Consider the following 23,067-nt stretch of genomic DNA (forward strand, 5'->3'; position numbering starts at 1 on the left):
GGGACAGATACCTGACAGTGTAAGCTGCTGCTTAGCTCTCAGGAATGACAGGAACCTGCACTTGTGGTATAATTCCTTATTATCATTATTTAAAAGTGGTCAGCCTGCATTATTGTTTTCTTTATATGCTTTAGGAGTGAAAAATCCATCCTGCTCTGTGTATTCGTTTCCTTTAGATGACAAGAAGTCCTGGACATTTTTCCTCTGTACTGCAAGAGGTTGTTCATGCAATGCATAGTTCCAGGGCATTGTTAATCAGCATTCACTTGGGCCCTTCAGGTACACAGGAAGCTTTATGTCATTCAAGGCTTCTAGTACCACTTAATTCACTAATTACCATAATATCATCTTGGATCATAAAACTGCAAAGACAGTCTCTGTCTAAACAAGAACCTTATAAAGGCAGAGCTCCTCTCTCCAGTTCCTCAGCATTTCTACCCTCGTGCTCCAGCAGGAAAAATTCTCTGCAGAAATCTGTCAAATCACACTTTCATCTTTCTTCACATTCTTCTTTCCCACTCTTTTCTCTTAGGGACAGAAATACATGTCCTTAGGGCATAAAGCACAACAGGTAGTCATCTTTGACTGCTGCCCATACATGCCATCTCAGAAATAATTACTGCATAGTGCTACCTACGGGAAACAAAGGAGAAGAAGGAAAAACAGCTGGAACCCCTCTGACTGCACACCAAGAAGAACATGGACTGTGCTGCAGCATGGAAGGTAAATTTGAGCTGAATCCTGCAGGGTAAGAAGGGCAAGCAAAAGGCTCTGAGGAAGGAAGCAATATGAGAAAGATGCTACTTTTCTGGGCCCATGATCCTTAAAGAATAATTTAGACTTTCACGGAGCTGTTCAAAACCTCTATTCCCCTCAAAATGTGCCCAAACTGGGCACTGTCTCTTGCAGTATAGAAAGACTCGTTTGATTCTCACCAAAATTAAAAGTATGATGAAGGGTTTCTGCAGCCTGAACCGGGAATACACTCGGACTAGGTGGGCTAGGAAGCTCTGCGGGTAGGAGAGATGTACAACAAAATTCAAATATCCATGGAGGGAGGAAACGAGATCTTGCCACAGAAAAATGCTCTCTAATGTCTGAGTTTTTAAGTGCTTATGAATATGAATAATTTACCCTGAATAATTACACTGAATTATGCCTACTTGCACTGCTATGCCACAGTTTACTTCTATTTAAGAGAAACTGCTATTAATTTAACATTAAATATTAATATGTAATTAATATTTAATAATAATAATAAAGTTTTAAACTTTACTCCATGGCTTGTATTAAAATTATTTTTTATCTTTTTGTCAGACACATTTTTTGACAGAAATCAAAAGAAAGTTTAAAAATGGCTATGCATGTCAATGAGATAAGAGAAAAAAAAACCACTGATTTTAAACATTTTTTTTTAATGTCCAAACCATTTTCTTTAAACTCTGATCTTTACAAAATTAGGGAATTTAATATTTCAGACATGGCACATGTAGTGTACAATCCCCATGGTAGCAGGTAAACTTTTTGAAGCCCGAAGAAAATCAGAGTTTAAAAAAATTAAAAAAAAAGTAACAGGAGACTGTCTGTGTCTCCATGCAGCATTATTTTTCTTGCTAAATTTGAGTACATACCAAGTCCTTGGCTACCTGTGCAGCCATACCTCACATACCTGGAAGACTGGGGTTTTATTAGGCTACGGAGAGAGCCAAACTTTCTAACCTGGCAAAAAATCTGCAGACAAACTTATAGGGGGTTCCCAGAGACACAGTGAGCAACCCTTACTTACTGCTCTTCATTTGCATTCACCCATAAGCCAATCACTTCTACTAATATCACTGACTTTGAGGATGTGAACCACTCCTCCTAGCAAAAGATCAGCTCTTTGCTTTTTCACCTCTAATTACAACTCTCTGTTTTTTAGCCCCTGAGCAGGGGCAGACAGTGTCTGCTGGAGTTTGGAGCTGAATCAAAGCAGATGAAGTACATGGAAATTTGGGAAGATCAGGATTTGGCACTGCACTGAGGATGGAAATTTGAATTTGAATTATCCTCAGCCTTTGCTGAAGATACATCTAACTGTGTGCTCCCCTGAGTCTCCCTGTAGACTGGTGCACCTCCCCCACAGTCTACTGTGATGGGAATGTATTCCAGTAGCTCCCAATACCAGTTAAAGCCAGGCCTTTAAAGCAGTATCAGGGTACTTAATTACCCAGCTGACTGCAGGGGCAGGATCGGTCTTGGCTATCTTCAGCCATCTCTAAGGCCAGGGAGCTGGGTAGGCTCCCTCTCCAGTTAGTGGAGGAAGATAAGCATCTGCACAGAGTAATCCATCCCACCTCTCTCTCTTTCTCTCTCTCAATCTCTCTCTCTCCATTAACTGAAGAGGAGTTCAGATAAGTAGTTCAAATCAGATACTTTACTTCCCTCAGCATCCAAAACACTTACATATGTAGCTTCTCATTACTTATCACAGTTTAAACACCTGTTACTCATTGATTTAGAAAGAGATTTTTCTTCCTGCAATTCCCTTTTCTTTGTGCAAAACTTTCATTATTCAGTTTTTGCAGCCTATCACTCATGAATATAAGCGACAAGACATTTCTTGCACGCACACACCCACGAGTGCACCTGCAGTCCAGTAGCTGTGTGCATCCCGAGTCCCCCTGAGCAGTGGTGTAAAAGCCCCCAGTGATGCAAAGGAGATTGAGCAGAGGCTCCTTTTCGATTCAGCTCTCCACGGACCGCAAATCACCATGCTCTGCTTCCAGCCATTTGTGTTTTGCTTGTTCCAAATCCCTTTGGAAGAGCAGCTAAGAGGCCAGCACTGCTTTTGCGAAGCGATGCTGTTTGGGGACCAAAGGCGCATAACCACCCTGCCAGCGGCTGTCCCCGTGATGTGCATCCCTGGAGCACAGACACGCCGTGCCACCTTTCCCACTCCCAGCTCCCAGCCATCTCAGCAATGCCGTAATGTAATCCACCCTCCAGTCATTTCCCAAGCAGGACCGCTTCCCTTCTCCCCGCAGGGGTGTGGAGGAAGGCATGTCCTGGGCCGTGGCGTCTCCACAGTGCTGCGCGCTCTCGGCATGGTGGTACCTCGTACCGCCGCATGCCTCGCATGCCGAAACGCGCAGCGCCCATGCTCTGGGTAACAGCCGTGTGAGTCAAAAGGGGCTGGTTATGAGTTGGGATACTACCATTTAGAGATAAGCTTCTCCATGGTTACCGCTCTCACGCAAGGTCACTTTCCTGCCAAACCTCCTCTCCTCCCTCCCTGGCTCTCCCTCCTTCCCCTCCACTATTTTTTTCTTTTTTCCCCAAACGTGCTACATCAAAAGAGAAAATGAAAACATTTACGATAATCATAGTCTGACTATTTTAATGCAGGCTGTAGGAAAGGAAACATGTAAGCCAAGTGCTCTTACTGTGCAAGCAGAAACACACTCTCGACCTCATAAAAGTAGTATCCGAGAAATAACACTTGATTAAAGCAGCCAGTCCTTCATTTAAGTAGGTGCTTATGGTAGGGAAAATAGCCAAGGTTTCTCTAGAACAGGCTGCTGGCCTATCACGAAAAGCAGGAACAGACCAGACAGATGAATTATTGTGAGACAGCTGGGTTTCAGCCGGGGTGCGAGGAGATCCCTATTATCCCATCCACCTTTTCTACACAAATGCCTCTCCCCAGAGAAACTGAGTCATTAAAAGCCAGCTCGTTCACTCCTGACAGGCAATATGCATTGAGTGAGAGGTGATACATTCTCATTTTCAGCAAGAAATCTTAGTCACCCCAAGGAGCAGCTCGCTTAGGAGAGTGGTAATGGAATACAGGGCCTTTCATCTCTGCCTTGCCGCCGCGAGCACAGCCTGAATCAGTAACAATCCAAAAGTTATTAGTTAATGGCTTGTTTCAGTGACCTCCATGAAATGTGTTTGGTGAGTTTGGTCTGGTTTCCAGTAGACAATAACTAGAATTACAACTGGTGTTAAACAGAAACCACATTAATGAGTTAAGTGCCTGGCAGATAAGCACTGAGTGAATTGCCTAGGCATAGTCGTGCCATTGCTTTGGTTGTCAGTAAGATTCAGAGTGAGAGCTGGACATTTTATACAGATGTCATTAACATCCAAAACAATCACGCTGTCTTTCCTGGAAGTTAAGTCTCTTGCTTGAGGCTTTAAATGTCTTACTCTCTGTAGCTGATGTGTTTCCTTCCCTAACATAGCTGAGACTGGTAACTGTCAAGGTAAGACCTTCAGGTGGGGCATTTTATTCCTATTTTTCCTTATATTGCTCTCCCTAAAGAGCTCACTCCCCCCATGCTCTTCTCAGCACAGCTGCTTTTGAAATTTAGAGAACAAAGGAAAGTTGATCAAGGAGATGTTGGCGCACCAATAACTGGGCAATAGGCAATATCTGTACAGTACTTATGAATGAACAAAGCACAACCCAAAAAGAATTGAGCATGTCTCCACAGACTTCTCAACCATTCAGACCTGCCTTCCCCTGAGGAACATAACTAAGGAAAGCTGGAGCTGCTTTACAGCTGAAGCTGAAGTGAGAGGGGGACCCACCAAGTACAGAAGGAGCAATGGTTCTCAACCTGGGACAGAAGGCATTTGGCAGAGCAGGAGCCCAGGGTGTATATCACTGTGACATGAGTGGTGGCATATTTTCATTATTACAGGAATAAAATTAAAAGGAAAAAAAAAACTGAACACTCTAATCTCAATAGGAACAGTAATCATTTAGAGTGAATTACTTTTGTAGATTACCTGCATTTTTTCCCCCACAAAACAGTCTAAGTTCTCTGTAGCAGCTTCATTAAATGTGTGCATATGTATAAATATATATTATTTTTTGAATTCTATCTTTCCTCCTCTTTTGTTTTATTTTCATGATGCAGGAGAACCGTGCCTGGTACCGACAAAACTCTTGGCATTCTACTGAAATGTAAAGTTCCCCAGCCTTGCATATTCTGCTGATAACCAGCCCACTAATTGCAACAAAAGCAGTGATCTGAACTTTGCATTCTATTTGTCTCACAGATTACATCAATGAAGTCAAAGTTATCTACCCCAACTCATACAGCATTATCTCTTAACTTAATGGAAGTGAAAAAGAAGCCTGTGCTCTTTACCCAAAGGATGCAGTTATTACTTCCTCTCTATACTGTTGCTAGTCAAGAATAAAATCCAGGATATGACCTTTTCATTAAGCATCAGGCCAAAAATCCACCTGGGACAGCCTGAGGAGGCTACCCTCATTCTTTCACTCAGTAATTCAGAGCAAAGGCCCTTGCCACATATAGCTGAAAGGAATCCTTGTGAAATTTTAGTTTAAGGGAGCATCTAATAAATTTTGATCAACAGATGAAGCCCAAAAAGCTTTTTGTCTCCTCCTGCATGATCCCATCACAAAAAAAATCACTAATTCAACAGATCAGCCCTTTCCCAAATATTCTGCTCCATCTGCATACAGTGTAAGGTCACAAAAAAGATTATAAACTCAGAATGTGAGCGATATCATGTAGTAGTGCCACAAATTCTTTAATATAAACCCAAATTCCATGAGAAGAATGCATAATAGTGTTGAATTCCTTATATTTTTTGCTTTGTTATGGCAATAATAATGTGCCTTTTGAAGTTCAGACAGGGAGATACAATGCCAAAAGGCAAATACTTACAATACAAGAGCACTTGGTACATTTATTTCCTTCAGGCCTAAATTCTTCTCCTTCATTGTAAAGTCTTCCTTCAAATACACAACCTGGAAAACAGCATTTGAATAAGTTTAGCTCAAGGTAGCATTCTGCCTTTTCTCCATAACACACCCCACTGCAGGGCAATATGAAAAGTAAATCAAACCATCCTCTCATACAATATCACAGAATCATTTAGGTTGGAAAAGACCTCCAAGATCATCAAGTCCAACCTTTGGCTGGTCACTACCTTGTCAACTAGATCATGGCACTAAGTGCCATGACCAGTCATTCCTTGAACACCTCCACAGATGGTGACTCCACTACCTCCCTGGGAAGTCCACTCCAATGTTTAGCAACCCTTTCCATGAAGGGAAAGGACATCCTGATGTCTAGCCTGAATCCCTCCTGGTGCAGCTTGAGGCTATATGCTAGTTTCCTGGGAGAAGAAACCAGCTCTCACCTTGTTACAACTTTTCAGGTAGTTGTAGAGAGCGAATCACTTCAGAAGAATACAAATCACTTCAGAAGCCTTAACAAATCCTTAAAAATCCCTAAATGTCTTTTTGGGGGGGGAAAGAAGGAAACTGTTCTATAATAGATAAATTTGTACCAGTGAAGGAGAGGCTAGGTCAAGTCTTCCATTAGAAGTGGCTTTAAAACACTTTTTAAAGCTGTTTGCTTTTTACTAACTTCGTCCTACTCCCTGAGTTTATATTATATGTTGGCAGGTATCATAACTGATCAAAATATAATAAATCCATTAGATCACAACTGGAGCAGTGCTTGCCTACAAAACTTCTATTAAAATCAAATTAGCCTCAAAAAAACACAGTAATTTTCCTCTGTGTTTCACAAAGGCAACCCATTCCCATTCCCCTTCAAAAAGTGAATCTCCTTTTTTTAGGACTACTCTTATACTTCCCCTGTAATAAAATCCTGGTCATCAGCCCAGCAAACCCAGCTGACAGACACTGAAAAATGACATAAATACATCTGTGGATATTGCCACAGTCTATTGCCTGTGCATCCCCTAGTTTGCATATCCTCTGCTAAAAAGTATTAGGTACATTCTTCTTATGTCATTTTGTGCATTGCGAGTTATGGGCCAACATTTTAGTAACTTGCCAGGTATAGCAGAGAGGTTAGAGGCAGCCTCCCAGTTAATAATAGGTAACACTAGAAATACAGTTGCACATGTAGAACCGCACCTTCCCATGAAATCTCACCTGGACACACAGGACAACACATTCCCCTGAGTTTGGAAGGGTTTTTGCAGTGAACAACACACTGTACTTCCGACTCCACTATCACTCCTTCCTGAAAAAGACGCAGATTCAGACATGGTTGTTGTTAGCATTGTGGTTGCTGCAACAAGCAAAAAAAATCACATTTACTAGCAGTACAATTAAAGCCCAGCACATGCTGCAAAGCACTGGATTTCAAAACCTCTTTTTCTCTGTACCTGCTGCCTGGTATCATGATTCAGGTTAATCCACAGTCAAAAGACCCACTTGAGTCTTCCTGACTCCAGACACAGGATTTGCCTTAAAATGCATCAGGTAAGAAATCTAGCATCCTCTTAGGAAAAGGAATCCTGCTTTATCAGGAATCCTTCACCTCAGTAATCTGCCATGCAGCTCTGGTGAAAACAGGCCAGACACAAGGCATTCTCTTCCCTCTCCCATTGGACGAAAATAGACTTAGAAAGCAGATAAAAGCATCTTGTTCTGTGGAGGGGAGACACTTATCTTTGATGTTTTGCCTGATAAGTATTAGTAATTAACATTTCCTGCACTTATTCAAGAAGGCAAGAGTCCTCCTGAACAAATCTGGGTGTGAGGTTCTGTGCACAAAAGGCTGTTACCTTTTTTTTTTTGTTGTTTGCAGCTTTGCTGTTGGAAGCAAGGGAAAACTTTTTCAGATGTGTGGATCTAGGGTAAACAGGACCACCCAGTTTTGCACTTAGACAGGCAATAAAGAACTGATACTTTCATACAGCATAGTGAGTATCTTTTCATGAAGGGCAAGGATACACAATATTGCTGCTCCAACTTCAGTCTTGTCAGTGGAATCATCTTTAAAAATGCAGGTGGGTTTTACAGAGCAGAAGTTGAAGAGAAAACCATGAAACTCTCTTCTGTTAGTAGAAGCTCTTCATACTCATTCCTCTCTCCTCCTTCTAACTGCCATTCTTAGTAGCTGCCTGAGTGTTATTATTAAAACCAGATCAAACTGTCATCAAAATGGCAGACCTATTCACAGACAGAAACTAAAATTGCCTACATAATTACTTGGTTTGAAGCTGAAAATCAATAATCTTGAAAATGTTATGGTTGCAGACGGGCAAGCTACCAAAAATACCACCGTGTTAACAGTGCAGGAACCCAGGAAAAGAAGATTTGGTTGTGGGTTTCTCTTAAAAAACATCCCAGGTAAAACCCATGGACACATACACACAGAAGTGTCCAATTACTAAAATAATTTGTATCTCATAAAAGGCTTAGCATACTGAAAAAAAAAAAAAAGAAAAAAAAAGACTTATTTCAAGGTCAAGACAGCAGGAAATGACATGGCTGTGTACCTCTCCTTCAGTAATGTTTGGGCATGAGAGTACTCAAGTCATTTAAAAGCTATCCTTCTGAATATTTGGTTATAGCCAGCCACATCTGAGTGGATTTAAATTAGTTTAAATGCAAAGTCCATACTGTGCTTTGGGTATAAAACATTTCAGGTTATTTGGACTGGCTAAAGGAAGGCTCAGAATTTCCTGGGGAAAGCTTACAACTCAATTAGCACAATGTTTATGACATCCTTACCTGGCACTGGTATGTAACACAGGGATTGCTAGGGAGGTGCCATTTCATAGAGCTGTTGTACGTATGTCCTTCAAAACTGCAATCTAGAAGATGAGACAGAAGCACATCAGTTGAACACAATCTTGTGGGAGGATGCTGATGAGGATCACAGATCAGCATCCTTAACGTAACCCACCCTCTCCCCTGGGTTCACAGAAGAGGCAGAGCTGAGAGCTGGGACTGTCAAGAAGGATCATGTCCTGGGAGAGCAGCAGCAGAGCTTCCTTGGGCATCTGATTCTGGTGCATGACTGGCCAAATTCCTTACTAACTCCGACTCTTCAAGACAAACCAAATTCAGTGACAGTTTACTTTAAAATGGATGTCAGTGCTTATTTTGCAGTCCGTTCTTGAACTGCTCAGTCACTCATGCACTTGACTGGGGAGAGGAAGGAGAGAGGGTAAAAGAAGAGCTGGAAACAGCATTCATTATGCAGCTTGGCCATGTTATCTTCATCCATTAACCAAAGCCCTTGTGAGAGCTCTTCAGCAAGAGCAGCTCAGCATGGATAAACTGACACTGGCAGAGCTACCTCTCTTTTATGCCTTTTCACTTTCATGACAGAAGGGATCAACATCCATATAAACTAAAAGCAGTGGAGGCATTCTGGAGTCCCATAGGGCTTGGCTTTATATGTCTTTGTGTGCTATATGACAACTTTGTTAACAGAAAACAGGTTCCTTTACCTCTGCACTGGATCAGCCCACATTTTTTTGTGCAAAATGAAGTTTCATAGAGCCATTTGGAAAACCAACAAACAAACGCCAAAACAAACATTAATTTTCACATTTTTATTACATGTTCCTTCTATTTTCCCTTCGCATTCTTTCACTGTTTTCTGGTATTTTGCAAAAGAGAAAACCAAAGAAGAACAAAAAGAAAATAATAAATAATTCACCAGAGAAGCAAAACTAGAAAATACTTATAAAGTAGAAATAAAATATTTGGTAATATTTAGCCTATTAAATTAAAACTGTTTCATTTGGAAAAATTCTTTGGAGACCAAGAGGGTTTCTGAGAAAAATTTCAGAAGCAGCCCATACCCCATTTTCTGGGGGAAAAATGTCTGTTTTCCATGTAGGGTTTTGTTTTCCATTTTAGGTTTTTTTCCTAGTGTATTTTATTCAAAATTATCTCAATCAAAGAGCCCATGAAACTAAGAGGATTCTTGCCAAAGACCTTGTGTGAAACACAGACATGTACAGAGAGTCACAGAATCACAAAACTACAGTCAGTCAAACGACGCCTATGGCACCATCCTCTTCCCACATCCTACCTTAGCAACGACTCTAAATCATTATTAGCTGTGTTGGTGCATTGTCCTGCTTTGGGCTACAGTTTGTCTTTCTGAGAATAAAGGCAATTTATCAGCCCTACACTAGTAAATTTTTCAGGCCGCTGTATAAGGAAACTTAGAGGTCACAGCTCTAAAGTGTGGAGGAACTTAGAATCCCTATAAAATCATTCTGAATTCAACACAAAATTTAAAGGAAACACGACATATAAAGATCATTTGCAAATGCGTTCACTGCCTCTAGTTAAGATCTTATACAACAGAAGAGTTGTACTTCAGGGTTTGTAGTATTAAGAAAATTTTTTTCCAGGCTAAATACAGAGCAACACAGGAGAAATTTGTAGATGCTGAGGCTACTTCCCTTACCCAAACTGAAAGACGTATGTTTTAAAAAGACTTGATCAGTAGTCTGAGAGCTGGCTGTGATTTCATCTTTGACAAATACTAGAAGGTACAAGGTATACATATAAATCTTGTATTTTTTTAAGTATCAAAGCCCCTATGATGTTATTTGGAATAATAAAGAAATGTTCAGATTCTCAGTGTATTAAATACAGTTCTCTGAGCTCTCATACATGCAGGCCAACATGTCAAGAGAGGAGCATGAAGCATGAAGCCCTATACTCCTCTTGCATGCTTTGAAGTCTCGTTCTGAGAAACACTGAGTTAATCTAAGAGCACAGTCTCACTTACTGCTCGCTACAAACACCAATGAATGCAGAGCCTGTTCAATGCATATTAACATCCTCAAGTTGCAGAAGCCCAGGTCATACTGGTCCCAGTCCAAGAAAGAGTTTACAAGTGTGCAGGACACTCAAGATGGAACAAACTGTGTTGTTAAATATCTGTGTGCATGTTTTACCAGAACCAAGATCAAGGGCCAGGCTGGAAACTAACAACTGCAAAATACCTTGCATATTTGCTTGGCAATTACATTTTTTAATTTAAAATGTTTCCTTTATAAGAAAGCTAATGACCCTGGGCTAATCTGCATGTACAGATGTGCATATTAGACCGAAATTTTCATTTCAAGGATTAGTCTGGTCAGCAAAGCATGAAGGTGGTGTGTTCATGCAGTCAGCACTGCTCTTGCCTGAAGTGCATATCCAGCCTATGCTATAAAATCCTCTGCCCTGCAGCACCAGCCATTTGTCCCTGTGGAAAGCAGAAAAGGGGTGACACATCACATGTAACCATGGCAGGGACAGCTTGCAGGCAGCAAAAGGGAAATTCAGAAATGAAGACCAGGATGGAAAAGTCTGCAGAAGCATTGGAGATACTGATTCCTCTTGAGCTCTGGCATGTGCCAGCAGGTTGAATAAGGGAGACAGAGCAGCCGCCGTCCAACGCCAGTGCGAGGCACGGTGGATGCTGGATTTCAGCAGATGCTCAGCTGAGGAAAACAGCATGATGGAAGGGGAGGGTTTGCCCGTAACACAAGCAGTCTTGGTGAGAGATGGGGGAAGGTTGAATGTCAAGAAAAACTGAAAAGGGTAAGAAAGGAGTGCTTTACAATCTCCAGGTGACACTTTAACCCGTCTCTGACCAGAGGTGTGCCCTGTCACACTGCCCTTTGGATGCCCTGGAGCTACACCCACCGCTCACTCTTCAAAAGGAAAAAGAAACAAAGCCCACATAGCAGCTAGTTTTTCTGAACCTCACTTTCAATGTACAAATCTCTCAGCTGACACCTGCAAACATACAGCCGGACTTTCCCAGCCCCACTACTCACAGCATGGAAATTTCTGAGCCTCACTTAAATTCAACTGAGTGAAACCCGCCTCATTCTATGTGCCAAGTCAGTCAAGCCATTCCAGCTTGTCCATGGTTAAAAGTCCAACATCTTTTGCTTGGAAAGTAGCAGTCACTGATTTTTCATGTTCAAAGGCATCAGCAAAGTCCCTGATGTTAATTTCCACAACAGAATATGATGGAGCATACTTCAGGTTCCTAAAAGCCAATTTAAAGTGCTTTTTTCTCCTAAAAGCCCCTTAGAAATATTAGTACATTAACTTACTATCTCCATCCACCATTTGAAAGCACGAGCGGGAGAAAAGAATAAATTAAGAAAGATCAGTGCTTAGGACAATCACTAAAATGCCCTCCCCTTACTTCTGCCTGAATACCTAATTAAAACAAAACTTTTTTAAAAAAAGGCTACAGAAGAGGTCTTCAAGAGGGAAACCCAAAAAGCCTGGGAATGCTTAATGGAGTATGTGAAAAGTAACAGATCTGACATTAATAAGAAAATTTGATCCTGAGTCATATACCCCATAAGGAAAACCTTTAGGATTCCACATATGGATGGAAGTTAAGTATCAGTGGTCTACATCCATTTTAAAAGAGCTAAGGCGATTCATATCAGTCAAGGAGTGTGTCCTGATTTTTTAGTCTTTCCTGCTTCTTTCTTTAAGAATAGTTGGTGTTTTATTAATGTAAAATATTAACTTTCAGCTCGTTGTAGGTTTTGTTGCCATTACCTCTTTCGATCCAAATATTTCAGATAAGTCCTGGATAAACATGCAAGCCTAAAGTTGCTTATCTGAATCAAACCAAACCACTGAATACTTTGAAGTTTGCATATTCAGTGGAAACTAATGTTAATTACCTTCTAGTCACCTCATAAAGGCAAAATGTTCCATTAGACTTCAGTCCTTCCAGCATGAAAAAAAATTATGCTAAAATAGTTAAATAACTTCTAACTTGCTTATTTAGCAACTTTGTTTCAATGTTGTGCATGTCATACTTGGGCACTGTAGTTTCAAACATAATAAACCAATCTTTGGCCAATTTAATTCAGAAGAACAATTTAATTCCAAAACAAAAATCCTCACACAAAATTGGGCTGGAATAACAAAAGAGGTCAATTATAGCAGATTTTGTTATTGGCGTGTAGACAAGTTGATGACCAGGAAGCCACTTGTCTTTCCAAATCCTGCAACTCTGATAAATGACCCTTTTTTCTTCTTCCCCAGACAGCCCAGCACAGAGCAGTATCATGAAAATAGGGAAATTGACTGTAAGAGACAGTTTAGTAGTGCTAAAGCTCAACGAGTGTCCTCAGCAGTTCATTAAAAACAACGCTTTATTACTCAATTTGACATTGCCTAATAAGATTCCAGAAGAGATCTGTGCTTATTTTAGGCTAATGAGAATTTTATAGACAAGTCATTTCCTTATTCTCCCAAGAGAAAGTGATAAATTGGTGCACAATAGACTGGCTCCCCATCCCTCATTTCTTCAGCATCTTTCTTCTCCTATTAAGTCTTTTTTTGTTTTCCCTCCACTTTCTATTTAAAAAAGTAACCTCTCTATTGGCATGGAAAATAAACATTAGGAAAAAGAAAACAGTCAGAAGACATGTTTTATTTAGTGTTTGATAAATTACTCCTCAGGGAAGTATCCAGGCATGTTAACACTAAATACCAGTTCTAGCCAAACAAAAAACAACTAAAAACCCCAAACAAAAAAAATAACTTGCACATTCTGCAGTATTTCTCTGGTATGAAATCTGTTGGCTACAATAAAAGAACTGTGAATCACACATACACCTATTATAAAATATATTTTCATATTTCTTAGTGATGGTAAAGCCATTGACAGCTAGCAGAAAATTAAACTTCCTGTTGAGTAACCCTGGTCTTCATTTGTCAACACAGAAGCATGAAAATGTATACAAAACCTCCCATGCTTATCAAGACCAGCTCTAAACAGTGAAAATCCAACTCCTTCCTCTGTGACTGAGTACAAGCAAACCTATTTGCAGCTGAGCCATCACAACTACAACACCCAAGGGATGCAAGGCACAAGGGCCGTATAAAGGGTGCACAACACAGCAGGATAAAGTGGCCATGGGGGTGAGCTGTGATGGGACTGCACAGTTCACAGGCATATGATGCAAAGCTGAGAAAACAGCAGCAGAAACAAACACATCAAATCCTCCCAGTGCTGTTTTTGCCCCCCTGTACTCAACTGGAACTAATTTTCCCCTTCCCAAATGTCTTATGTTCCATGAATATATGTATATGGTGAAAAAAGTCACTCTGCAGCATTCCTGAGAACCTGGTGATCCAAAATGCCATATAGTTAGAGCTCCCATTGAATCTTGAGCTGATGCTCAATGGGCTTGCCAAGCCTGGTAGCTGAAGAACTGTTATCTCTCATGGCTATGAGCCTTTTAATGAATGATGTTGCTTGGTGACACAATTACTTACCATGCACACCACCAAAACCATTCATGGTCAGCTCAGCTTACAGCTTCAAAGTCAAATACTGAAAGAAATTCTTATTCTGGTATTATATGTCCTAAAATGTTTATCGTGTTATTCCAGAGAAATATTGCATGTAAAAACATTAATACAAAAATCTGAGTAACTAATATTTGACTGCCAAAGTATATATGACAACATGACAAGACAGTTCATTAGAAGTTTCTTACATAAATGGAAAATTATATGCAGCAAGGTAATATCTGAAATTGGAGGTGCAAGAGAACACAATAGTATACCCCAGACATTCAAGGGATATCAAAAGTACGTGCTAAGACCTTTATAAGAAGAGTCAGCTTGAAGGAAGAATGGAGAGATAGAGACCTTTTCTTAGGCATAACTAGAGGTAATTAAAATCGGCATCATGATTATATTGCGGGGTACTGTCCCTGGTGGCCATGTGTCACTGCTTCAAAACCTCTGCCTTCACTTGAAATACAAAGCTAAAAACTGAATGAGTGCTGACATGAACCTGTACTTCCAGCCTCAAGAAAAGGGCCTGATTTGGAGCTGCAACACATTACGGAAGGTCTTAGAAGCAGTGAGAAAGACCAACAGAAGAGTTAAGACATCTTTTGCCATAACCAGTCTCTGACAGATGCCAGGACTAGATTATTTGGGTGAAGGTGAAAAAGACTTTTCAGGAAAATACCTATATTGTCTTCCTATCCCACCCCCCTCCACCCATGTTATCATCCCTTGTCTCTGACAGCTTGCCTTAAATCATGCAAGGGAAAGCTGAAAGTTAGAGGTCCCCCCAGTCAGTGTTACAGCAGCACATCAAACTGGTATTGGTATCTCCTACTAGGGGTGTCCACAGGGAACAAAGTGTCAGATGTACATATGGATCCTCCAGGGCATTAGTAGAGTAGCCAGAACACCAATAATCTCATAACCTTCTTCTAACTCTCTTTGCAAACCAGCATTAATAGCTGAAATTGGCTGCTGAAATGGGTTGAAATCCTCAAACACAGGTATTTGATATCCTTTCCAAGAAATGCACAATTAACTACAATAGCTTTGGATATTCAATATTCAGGGGACCTAGCACTGCTGTTGCCTCGGCTGGGATTACATTCTCTGGAAGTTTCAGATCAATGAAGTATAGCACAAGAACCTCTATGATCAATAATTAAAAATGTATTAAAAATCAAAACAAAGCAAAACCACACAAAACCAAAAGCAAACAAAACCAAACAAAAAAACCAACAACAAAAAACCCCTCAGCAATTCTCAAAAGTTAAGAAGGACAGAAAATACAAAATTTCACATATGAACTGAAAGAAAATTCTGAAAAAAAATTTCTCTCTTGTAAAAAAAATACCCAGCAAATTTGTCTTCGCACATCCACAGAAGATTCAGATTCTTAAGATAAGAGAGTAGAACATGGTGCACCATTTTAGAAATGCAAACTTTAGGCAGTCATGGGCCAGTAATACCCCTTTCTTCACAGAGAGAATAATTTATTATTATATTTGTAGAGAGCACTATATCTAAGCCATGAGTCTCCATTCAACTACATAAGAAAATGCTTATTTCTAGAATCTCAGTGATCTCATATGTTTTCATTAAATATATTAAATAAAATCAGAGATGAAAAGTGACCTATTTATCCTATGCAGAAGTAATAAAAGGGCTTCATTTTTTAGTATTTTCAAAATGAATAGTATTCTAGAGATACATGGTATGTTTTATAAACTACAATAAATATCTGTCAAAAGAATAAGCTTCTTGAAAATTAGACTTAGTCATTTTTACTCTCCTTGCATTGGGGAGCCATAATCACAGGTCCACATTTCTCTGTTCCAGACTTTGCATAAACACACAGCAAAATAGGGCCTTGCCCCACTAACATTACTCTCAAGGTCCTGTGGGCCTAAAGTCAAGAACAATGTTAAAACACATGGCTAGTCTGGGGAATTTAAATCCTAAGTCTTAATTTAAGTCTTACACCTCTTAGCAGTCTGCAATTTTGTCATGAGGGGAAGTAGAGGGACAAGCACTGATCTCTTCTGTATGGTGATCAGTGACAGGACCGAGGGAACAGCATGAAGTTGTGTCAGGGAAGGTTTAGGGTGGGTATTAGGAAAAGGTTGGTGGTTGGACACTGGAACGGGCTCCCCAGGGAAGCTGTGACAGCACCAAGGCTGACAGAGTTCGAGAGCATTTGTTTGAGCTGTTGTTTGAACAACACTCTCAGACACATTCTTGGGGCTGCCCTGTGCAAGGCCAGGAGCTGGACTTTGGTGACCCTCATGGGACCCTTCTAAATCAATATTCTATGATTCTAAGTAAAGACAAATCTTTTCCTATGTTCATTTCCACCACAGTGAATTTTCTGATTGCAAAAGCTATACTTGCTGCTCTTTCTTACTTTTTCTGTTTATTGAGAAATATGAAAAAAAAAAAAAAAGTGCTAGAAATTATCTAAGTAGCATACAAATACCCAGACAAAAACAAGGTACTTCTGCTCAGTACACAACTGTTTGCAAGAAAAGTTCTCTACCAACAATTCATTTTCTCCTGTATGCAAAGCTCTCAATACAAGAGTCCAGCTGCATGCAGTGTTGCAGACAGATAGAATCATAGAACAGTTTGGGTTTGAAGAGATCTTTAAAGGTGATCTAGTCAAACCCCCCAGCAATGGGGGCATGTGTCCTCATGTGCTCCTCATGACAGAATAAGATGGGCTGGCAGCACTGTTACAAATGACTCCTGAGCAGTGGTTTCCTTCCTACACAAGTCAGTTCTGGAATACACCCTTTGGTCTTAATGTTATCCGTCTGATGTTGCATTCAAATGACAGCAGCCATTCATTCATTGACTCATTCATTCATTCATTCATTCATTTCTTCACAAGGTAGGATGACATGAAGCTATCAAAAAGAGCTGGCAAGAGCCTGTAAGGCCTGATTAAGCTCTTCCAGGCTTTGGAATGAAGCCAAGAAAAAAGCCATCAGATTCTGATATCTTTTCTTCATAACATTTTGTTCACATTTAGATGAAATGCAACCAGTAAAAAAAAAAAAAAAAAAAAAATATCCCTGTTTCCCTTTTCCTCCCTGCATTCCCTATGGGCACTTTGGCAGCCTGACAAAATAGTAACTGAGAACAAGTGCTGCAGGGCCAAGTCCCAGCTGCAGCTGAGCTTCGTGCAGGGAGTGCTGGGGAGCTGCTGGGACACCAAAGGGAGCAGCTGAAGTGCTGCGCAGCCAGGCTGGTATTTCCAGCCTTGATTCCCCAATTACGTCCCATGGGACATGCATTTTGGATCTTGCACATGTTAACAGAGCAGGAGCTTCAGCAGTGTTCAGGAGAGCAAGCAGTCTTCCTGAGGACAGAGGTGGCTCCATCAGCCTCTTCTGCTGGAACCAGAACGATCTTGTGACAATGTGTGGTGTCAGAAGTGCTGTAGTTAAATGGGTGCATAGTTTGCTTTGCCTTTCAGAAGGAGCAGAAAAACTAAGTCAAAAACTTCACATCTACATTGAGAATTAAGCCCTTGAGAGCTTTTTTTCTTTAAATTCCAAAATTTAAAGTTCTTCTTGCATTTTAAGCACATAGAAACTGTCATCTTAGATCAGACCAAGCATTCTTCTAACCAAGAGTCTTTTGTCTGACAGCAGCCATTAGAGACACCTAGGAGAGTGTCAAAAATATAGAGCAAGGTCCATAGTTCTACTTTAGCATCAGGAGGGCAATAATAAGAAGCCTACCTGACTCACACAGAGGGAAAATGGGGCATTTTGTTTTGTTCGCTACTCCTTTCCTAACTTAACATTTTCCCTTTGGAGGGCTACTGAGAATTGAGCTGATCATGCCACAGAAGTATCTTTTATAACACAGAAACAGTTGGTTATCAGTAATTGTCAGCTCAGATCCCGGTATCAGATTTGTAAAGTTAGGACTGTTTTGTCCTGAGTGCACCCATTTATTTCCATCCACATTAACTTGCTATTTTGTCATCCCTTATTCAGTGTTCTGAGAACCTTGTGGAACTCCTTGTAGGGAGCCCTCCTTTACAATGCTACAGAGATCAAGTCAGCAGCAGCACATTTTCTGTCCCTCTTTGCCCCTTTTCCGGTTTATTTCTGAGCACACTGACAAGTTGAGATCTTTGCATGGATGTGCTGGCAACCATCTTTCACTATGAAAAGAATCATACACTTCACTTGTTACTTATTTGCTGATTAGAAGTTTCTCTACAAACTCAGGGCTGTTCAGTTTCTTTAGTGCTTTTTTAGTGAGGGATCTTACTGGATGCCTATTAGTGGGATCTCTCTGTCCACTGACACATTAAAAGGACTCTAACTAATTTTTCTATCTCAAGTATCTATGGGCCTCCTAATTCTATTTTTTGTTTCTATTAATTATGCCATTAGAGATGTCAGGTATACGAATCTGCAGATGCCAGCCTCAAGTCTGTTAATAATGTTCCTGAGGTACCCACCCCAACTCAGGATAAACAGAAAATCTTACAGAGAGTCTGCATTAAAACACTGTTTGTATTCCCAACTTTGAAACGTCCATTCTTTTAATTTTGCATGCATGCACGCACATATGTATATGTATGCATATAAAATTTTCAGACCATTGAGCAATTACATATCCCATTATGGAAATGAAAAATCAACCTCCGTTCTAATCAAACTAACACTTAGGAACCTTTTCCTGTAAAGCTGACACTAAACACTATTTTCCAAAATAAATAAATCGCATGTAAGTTACATAAAACCCTCAACTTCAAATTCTTACTGTTTCAGTAACGCTTTAATTTTTATCCAGTTCGTTTCCTTCTCTTTTAAGCATCAGGCTTCTAGACAAATCCTCAAACTGGGGCTTGCCAAACAGAAGCAAATCATAAGCACAGCATCTAACATACCTCTGCAACCATTCAGGAAAAATACATATCCATTATGTCTCTTCCATCTGAACTTCAGTGTAATCTGTTTTCCTGCATTTGTATTTCCCCTGGGAAAGCAATAAATGCTTCCATTTCCTAACAATTTATCCTACCCTATCTCCCTCCCAATACCACACAATCACCAGTGGGGAATTAAAAACAACAGAGGAAAAATAAAGTAAAGCTGCATCAATCCGACATTCTCAACCTCATTCCTTATGTCAGCAGCCCCTCAGCAAAATTTGTGTTTTAGAGCACATTACTTACTGCATCAACATAAAAAACCCCTATTTTTCAAGTTCATCTACTCCCATATTTGTCATGTGGTTAAGCATAGTAGATACATGCCATGCATACCTACACAATTAATTTTTTTTATTTCATAATTATCTCATTCCAAAGAGCTTAGAATATATAGTATTGATCAATAAATAAATGTATAGTGTTCATACTATTGCTCATTTGGTTTTCATAAAAATGTCCAAAACAATATTCTTTGAATCAGGAAATGTTAAAAACAATGAATAAAATTTGCTTGATTTGTTTCCAGTATGAGGAGAAATAGGAGCAGGCATGTGTAATTACCCTGCTCTTTATCACTCAGAAGCATTATTGCTATTCTGTCCAACCACACAAAAAGTTTAAGGAATTCTTATTGAGTGGTGACTATTAGCAGACTGATGTTCATCTAAAATATAAAAAATTAGGACATAACTCTTAAAAGACTGACAACATAGCAGTGAAGAATAAAGTTGTATTTCTGAAGGACCATCGCCATGCAAGAAGTAATAATTGCAGTAAAAATATGTGAAGCTGTGTATCTCCACCAGCTTCGTAAACACGTATCTTTTCATTATGGTTACTGCCCTTTTCTAGCCTCTGGTGACAGCCAAGTCCCAACTGAGAAGCTCCAAACTTTGTCCTATCTTTGGTAACCTAAATGTGCACTGATCGAATTTTAAAAAGTGGGAAACAACAGGAAGGGAACCACACCTTTGCAACGCTCACAGCAAGCTCCTCTCTGCTTAATGACGAGAGCACAGTCCTTGGAGAGCACTGGACACTTCTCCCTTTTGCATGTCACTTCCTTATTCTGGAAAAAAAAACAAAAAAACAAAAAACAAAAAACAAAAGCTATTGCAAGCACACCAAACCCAAGGCTACCATTCCTTTCAATTCAGAAAATAAAACACAAGGCTAGCAGTCTGCTCTTTCACTTCAGGAACGGTCCTTAAAGATGCTTCAATACATCTCTCTCCCCTTGAAGGAATGCAGTACAGAACAGTCTTTTAATAATTCAAGGGCCCAAGTAAATGGTGTTTACCCCACTTCCACAGTAATTCATGACTGCTACCCATTCTCATAAAGAAAATGTGCCCCTCTGAAGAAATCCACGTTACTTCAATGAACAACTACCTAAACGATGCACTTGTCAAAATACACTCAGGGTCTTGAGGTGCTGCCCTATGAACTACACAGCTCAGGAATTGCTTCTTACGGCAACAGAACGACAAATGGCAGAGGAAGGGCTGGCAACCTCAGAGAAGACAAAACTCTGCCACTGCAGAAAATCATTTTTAGCTAGTGGTATTACCTGGCCTACCCAGAGGTCCTTTAAAAGAGGCTACTATATACTATACCAGAAAAGATGACTAGTGGAATTCATCTTTCTCCCCCAAAATGCTGAGAAAACCGTGAGCAGATAAAATCACTGTACACTATAGTGTCATCTTTCTATGGCAAAAAGCCCGTGATTTCCCAAGCCCAGAGAGCACACTGGCTACACTAAGGAATGTCGATAGAGAATGTGCGACGACAGCAGGCAGCAGAAATACTCCTTTTATAGCCTACCTTGCCCCAGTGGTGTCAACCCTTCTGGTTATGCCTGCCATTAAATAGGGACAGAAAACAAATACTTTGGGTGTTTCTTTTAGCGAAGTTTTGCTACTTCAAATTCCTGTCTGAAAGCAGCCCTCTGAAGTCACCTCCACCTATAATTAGTAGCTCAGTTCATTAAGTGACACAGGTGGCCATCTAGTTCATGCAAGCACCCACCTCACCCAATCTTATGACTTAATTAGAGACCAAAAAATCAAAGGGCTAGAAAAATGTAAATCATAAAACTAAAAGAAAAGAAGCTGTGCTTTCCAGTCTTTTTATTTTGCTCCCTGTGGCCTCATTCAAGGTGCTTGTGAAGGATAACATGCAGCTTTTATTACACTCCAGCTCTTTGTCTAAAATCAGAGGTTTATTTTCTTCAAAGTCACTGCCTGATCTGATGGGAGCTATAAAGGCACTTCAGTCTTATCAGTGTAAATGAGGACTCACTCTCACCAAGACACTGTGAAATCAGCAAATGAGAATCAGGCCCTAAAGCGCAGCTGCAGCGACACAAACGATTACTGTAAAAAGCCAGGTCACTGCTATGTGCTGGCTGCTCTGCATCACTCCAGCAGAGCAACCATAAATGCTGTTTAACTGGCAAGTTAAGCTAAATTTATGGCAGGTATGTAGCTCTGAACTGGCACAAAGCAGCCACGGCACAGGCATTGCAACTGGTTCAACATCTTTTTTAAAGTGCACAGTGAAATCTTGATTCCCTTTACGTGTGCATAGTGCCCCCTCACTTTGCCGCCATAAAGCCTGTTGAATCAAGCTTACCAAATCCACTACAGTAGTTTAAAATACAGAGGTATTTTAAAGGGTTCTGCTAAGATCTGATTCTCTTCAATGAGAGTTTGCTCAAGGAAAGATTTCATAAGCCCATCAGCCCCACCAGCTTCACCTGTGGGAAAGTCTTCTGCATGGTGAAAGCGGGTGTGAAAGAAGGGCAAAACTCACTTTAGAGTTTCTTTCTTTGGAGAATGTGGCTTATCCAGCTGCAGCACGCATCATGCACTTCGGAGAGAAGCAAGGTACAAAGTGCCCTTGAGAACCAACCTAGCTGGCCTGGACCCACATCAGGGGGTTCAGTGGGCAGCTACCCATTGGACTCTCTCTTCCAAAAGAAGAAATAATTGTTGCAGATGGCAGTGAGAGTGATGAGAAGTATAATGCAGCTCTGTATTTCTTTTTGTTCCCTGATTCCCAGGGATTTGCCCCTGTCTGTTGGGGGAAATGCTTCATGCAGTCCAGCTTCCTAGGCAGTTTCTCATTCTGTCTTCCCTGAGTGCCATCTGTCTTCTTCTGCCCTCAGGTACATCCTGACACGGTTGCTTCTCTTTGGTGATACAAGACGAGAGCAAAAAATCTGGTCTCTGATTGGCAATGCAAGTTCCTAAGGATGACACCAACATACATATTTTAAACAGGAGATATTTGCTAGTTACTGTTCCTAAGTAAAAGCCTCCTGTTTGCTCCACACTGCTTAAATCAGCAAAATTCTCTGCCAGTTATGAGTTTGGTACCATTGAGCCAATCTGGGGGCAGCCAAATTTGGGTCTTACTCTTCTTTCCTAACCACCAGCAAAGCTGCTGGTTTAGCAGGTTTTCTGGGAGGGAAGATTTTGGAATTCATGTCCCAGTGCCAAGGGCTGTTTTGCATTAAGTAGCTGTTCTGCATGAAGAATATTGGTGGCCTATAGTAGAGTGACGAGAACTAAAGGGTCCTTCCCACCTGGAGGGCATCTTAAGCAGTAGGCTACATATTCACATTTCCTTTCTCTATCCCAGTAGACCTTGAACTACTTGCTGTTCAGTGGCCTGGCTTTAGCAGAATGGGGCTTGTTCTTGCTCAAAAAAGTCACTGGTCCTCACAGCAAGGATGCTTCTGAGGAAAGCAGGAGCTGAATCATTGACTTGCTTCTGGATGTGGAGGGCACTAAACCTGGATCATTGTCTCAAAAATCAGTTGTCACAGCGTGGTGCTAAAAGGGGGGCAGGAGGTGCCACATTCACCACCCTGAACCTCTTTTTTTTCTGTCTTTTTCTTTAAGAGAAAGGTCAGCTCTGTCCCTTGGATGAGAAGCTGCACCCTCCTGCCTCAAAGAACAGTTCTGTGTATGCCAGGTAAATGCAGTCAATCTTTTCCAGCACAAGAAGA

At 40.6% G+C, this 23,067-nt stretch overlaps 1 protein-coding gene across 1 annotated transcript in view; it reads right to left on the bottom strand.

Moving 5' to 3' along the window:
* Nucleotides 1-23,067, bottom strand: part of BMPER (BMP binding endothelial regulator) — a 150,313-nt gene that overhangs the window by 103,479 nt on the left and 23,767 nt on the right. Inside the window, 4 exon segments of the mRNA XM_027892182.1 lie at nt 5,688-5,770; nt 6,932-7,022; nt 8,522-8,604; nt 20,019-20,118. Coding sequence (XP_027747983.1) covers nt 5,688-5,770; nt 6,932-7,022; nt 8,522-8,604; nt 20,019-20,118 — 357 coding nt within the window.

Source organism: Empidonax traillii, unplaced genomic scaffold (assembly GCF_003031625.1).
Source record: "Empidonax traillii isolate 1590-97213 ecotype Southwest subspecies unplaced genomic scaffold, ASM303162v1 scaffold14:size4059594, whole genome shotgun sequence".
Classification (NCBI taxonomy): Eukaryota; Metazoa; Chordata; class Aves; order Passeriformes; family Tyrannidae; genus Empidonax; species Empidonax traillii.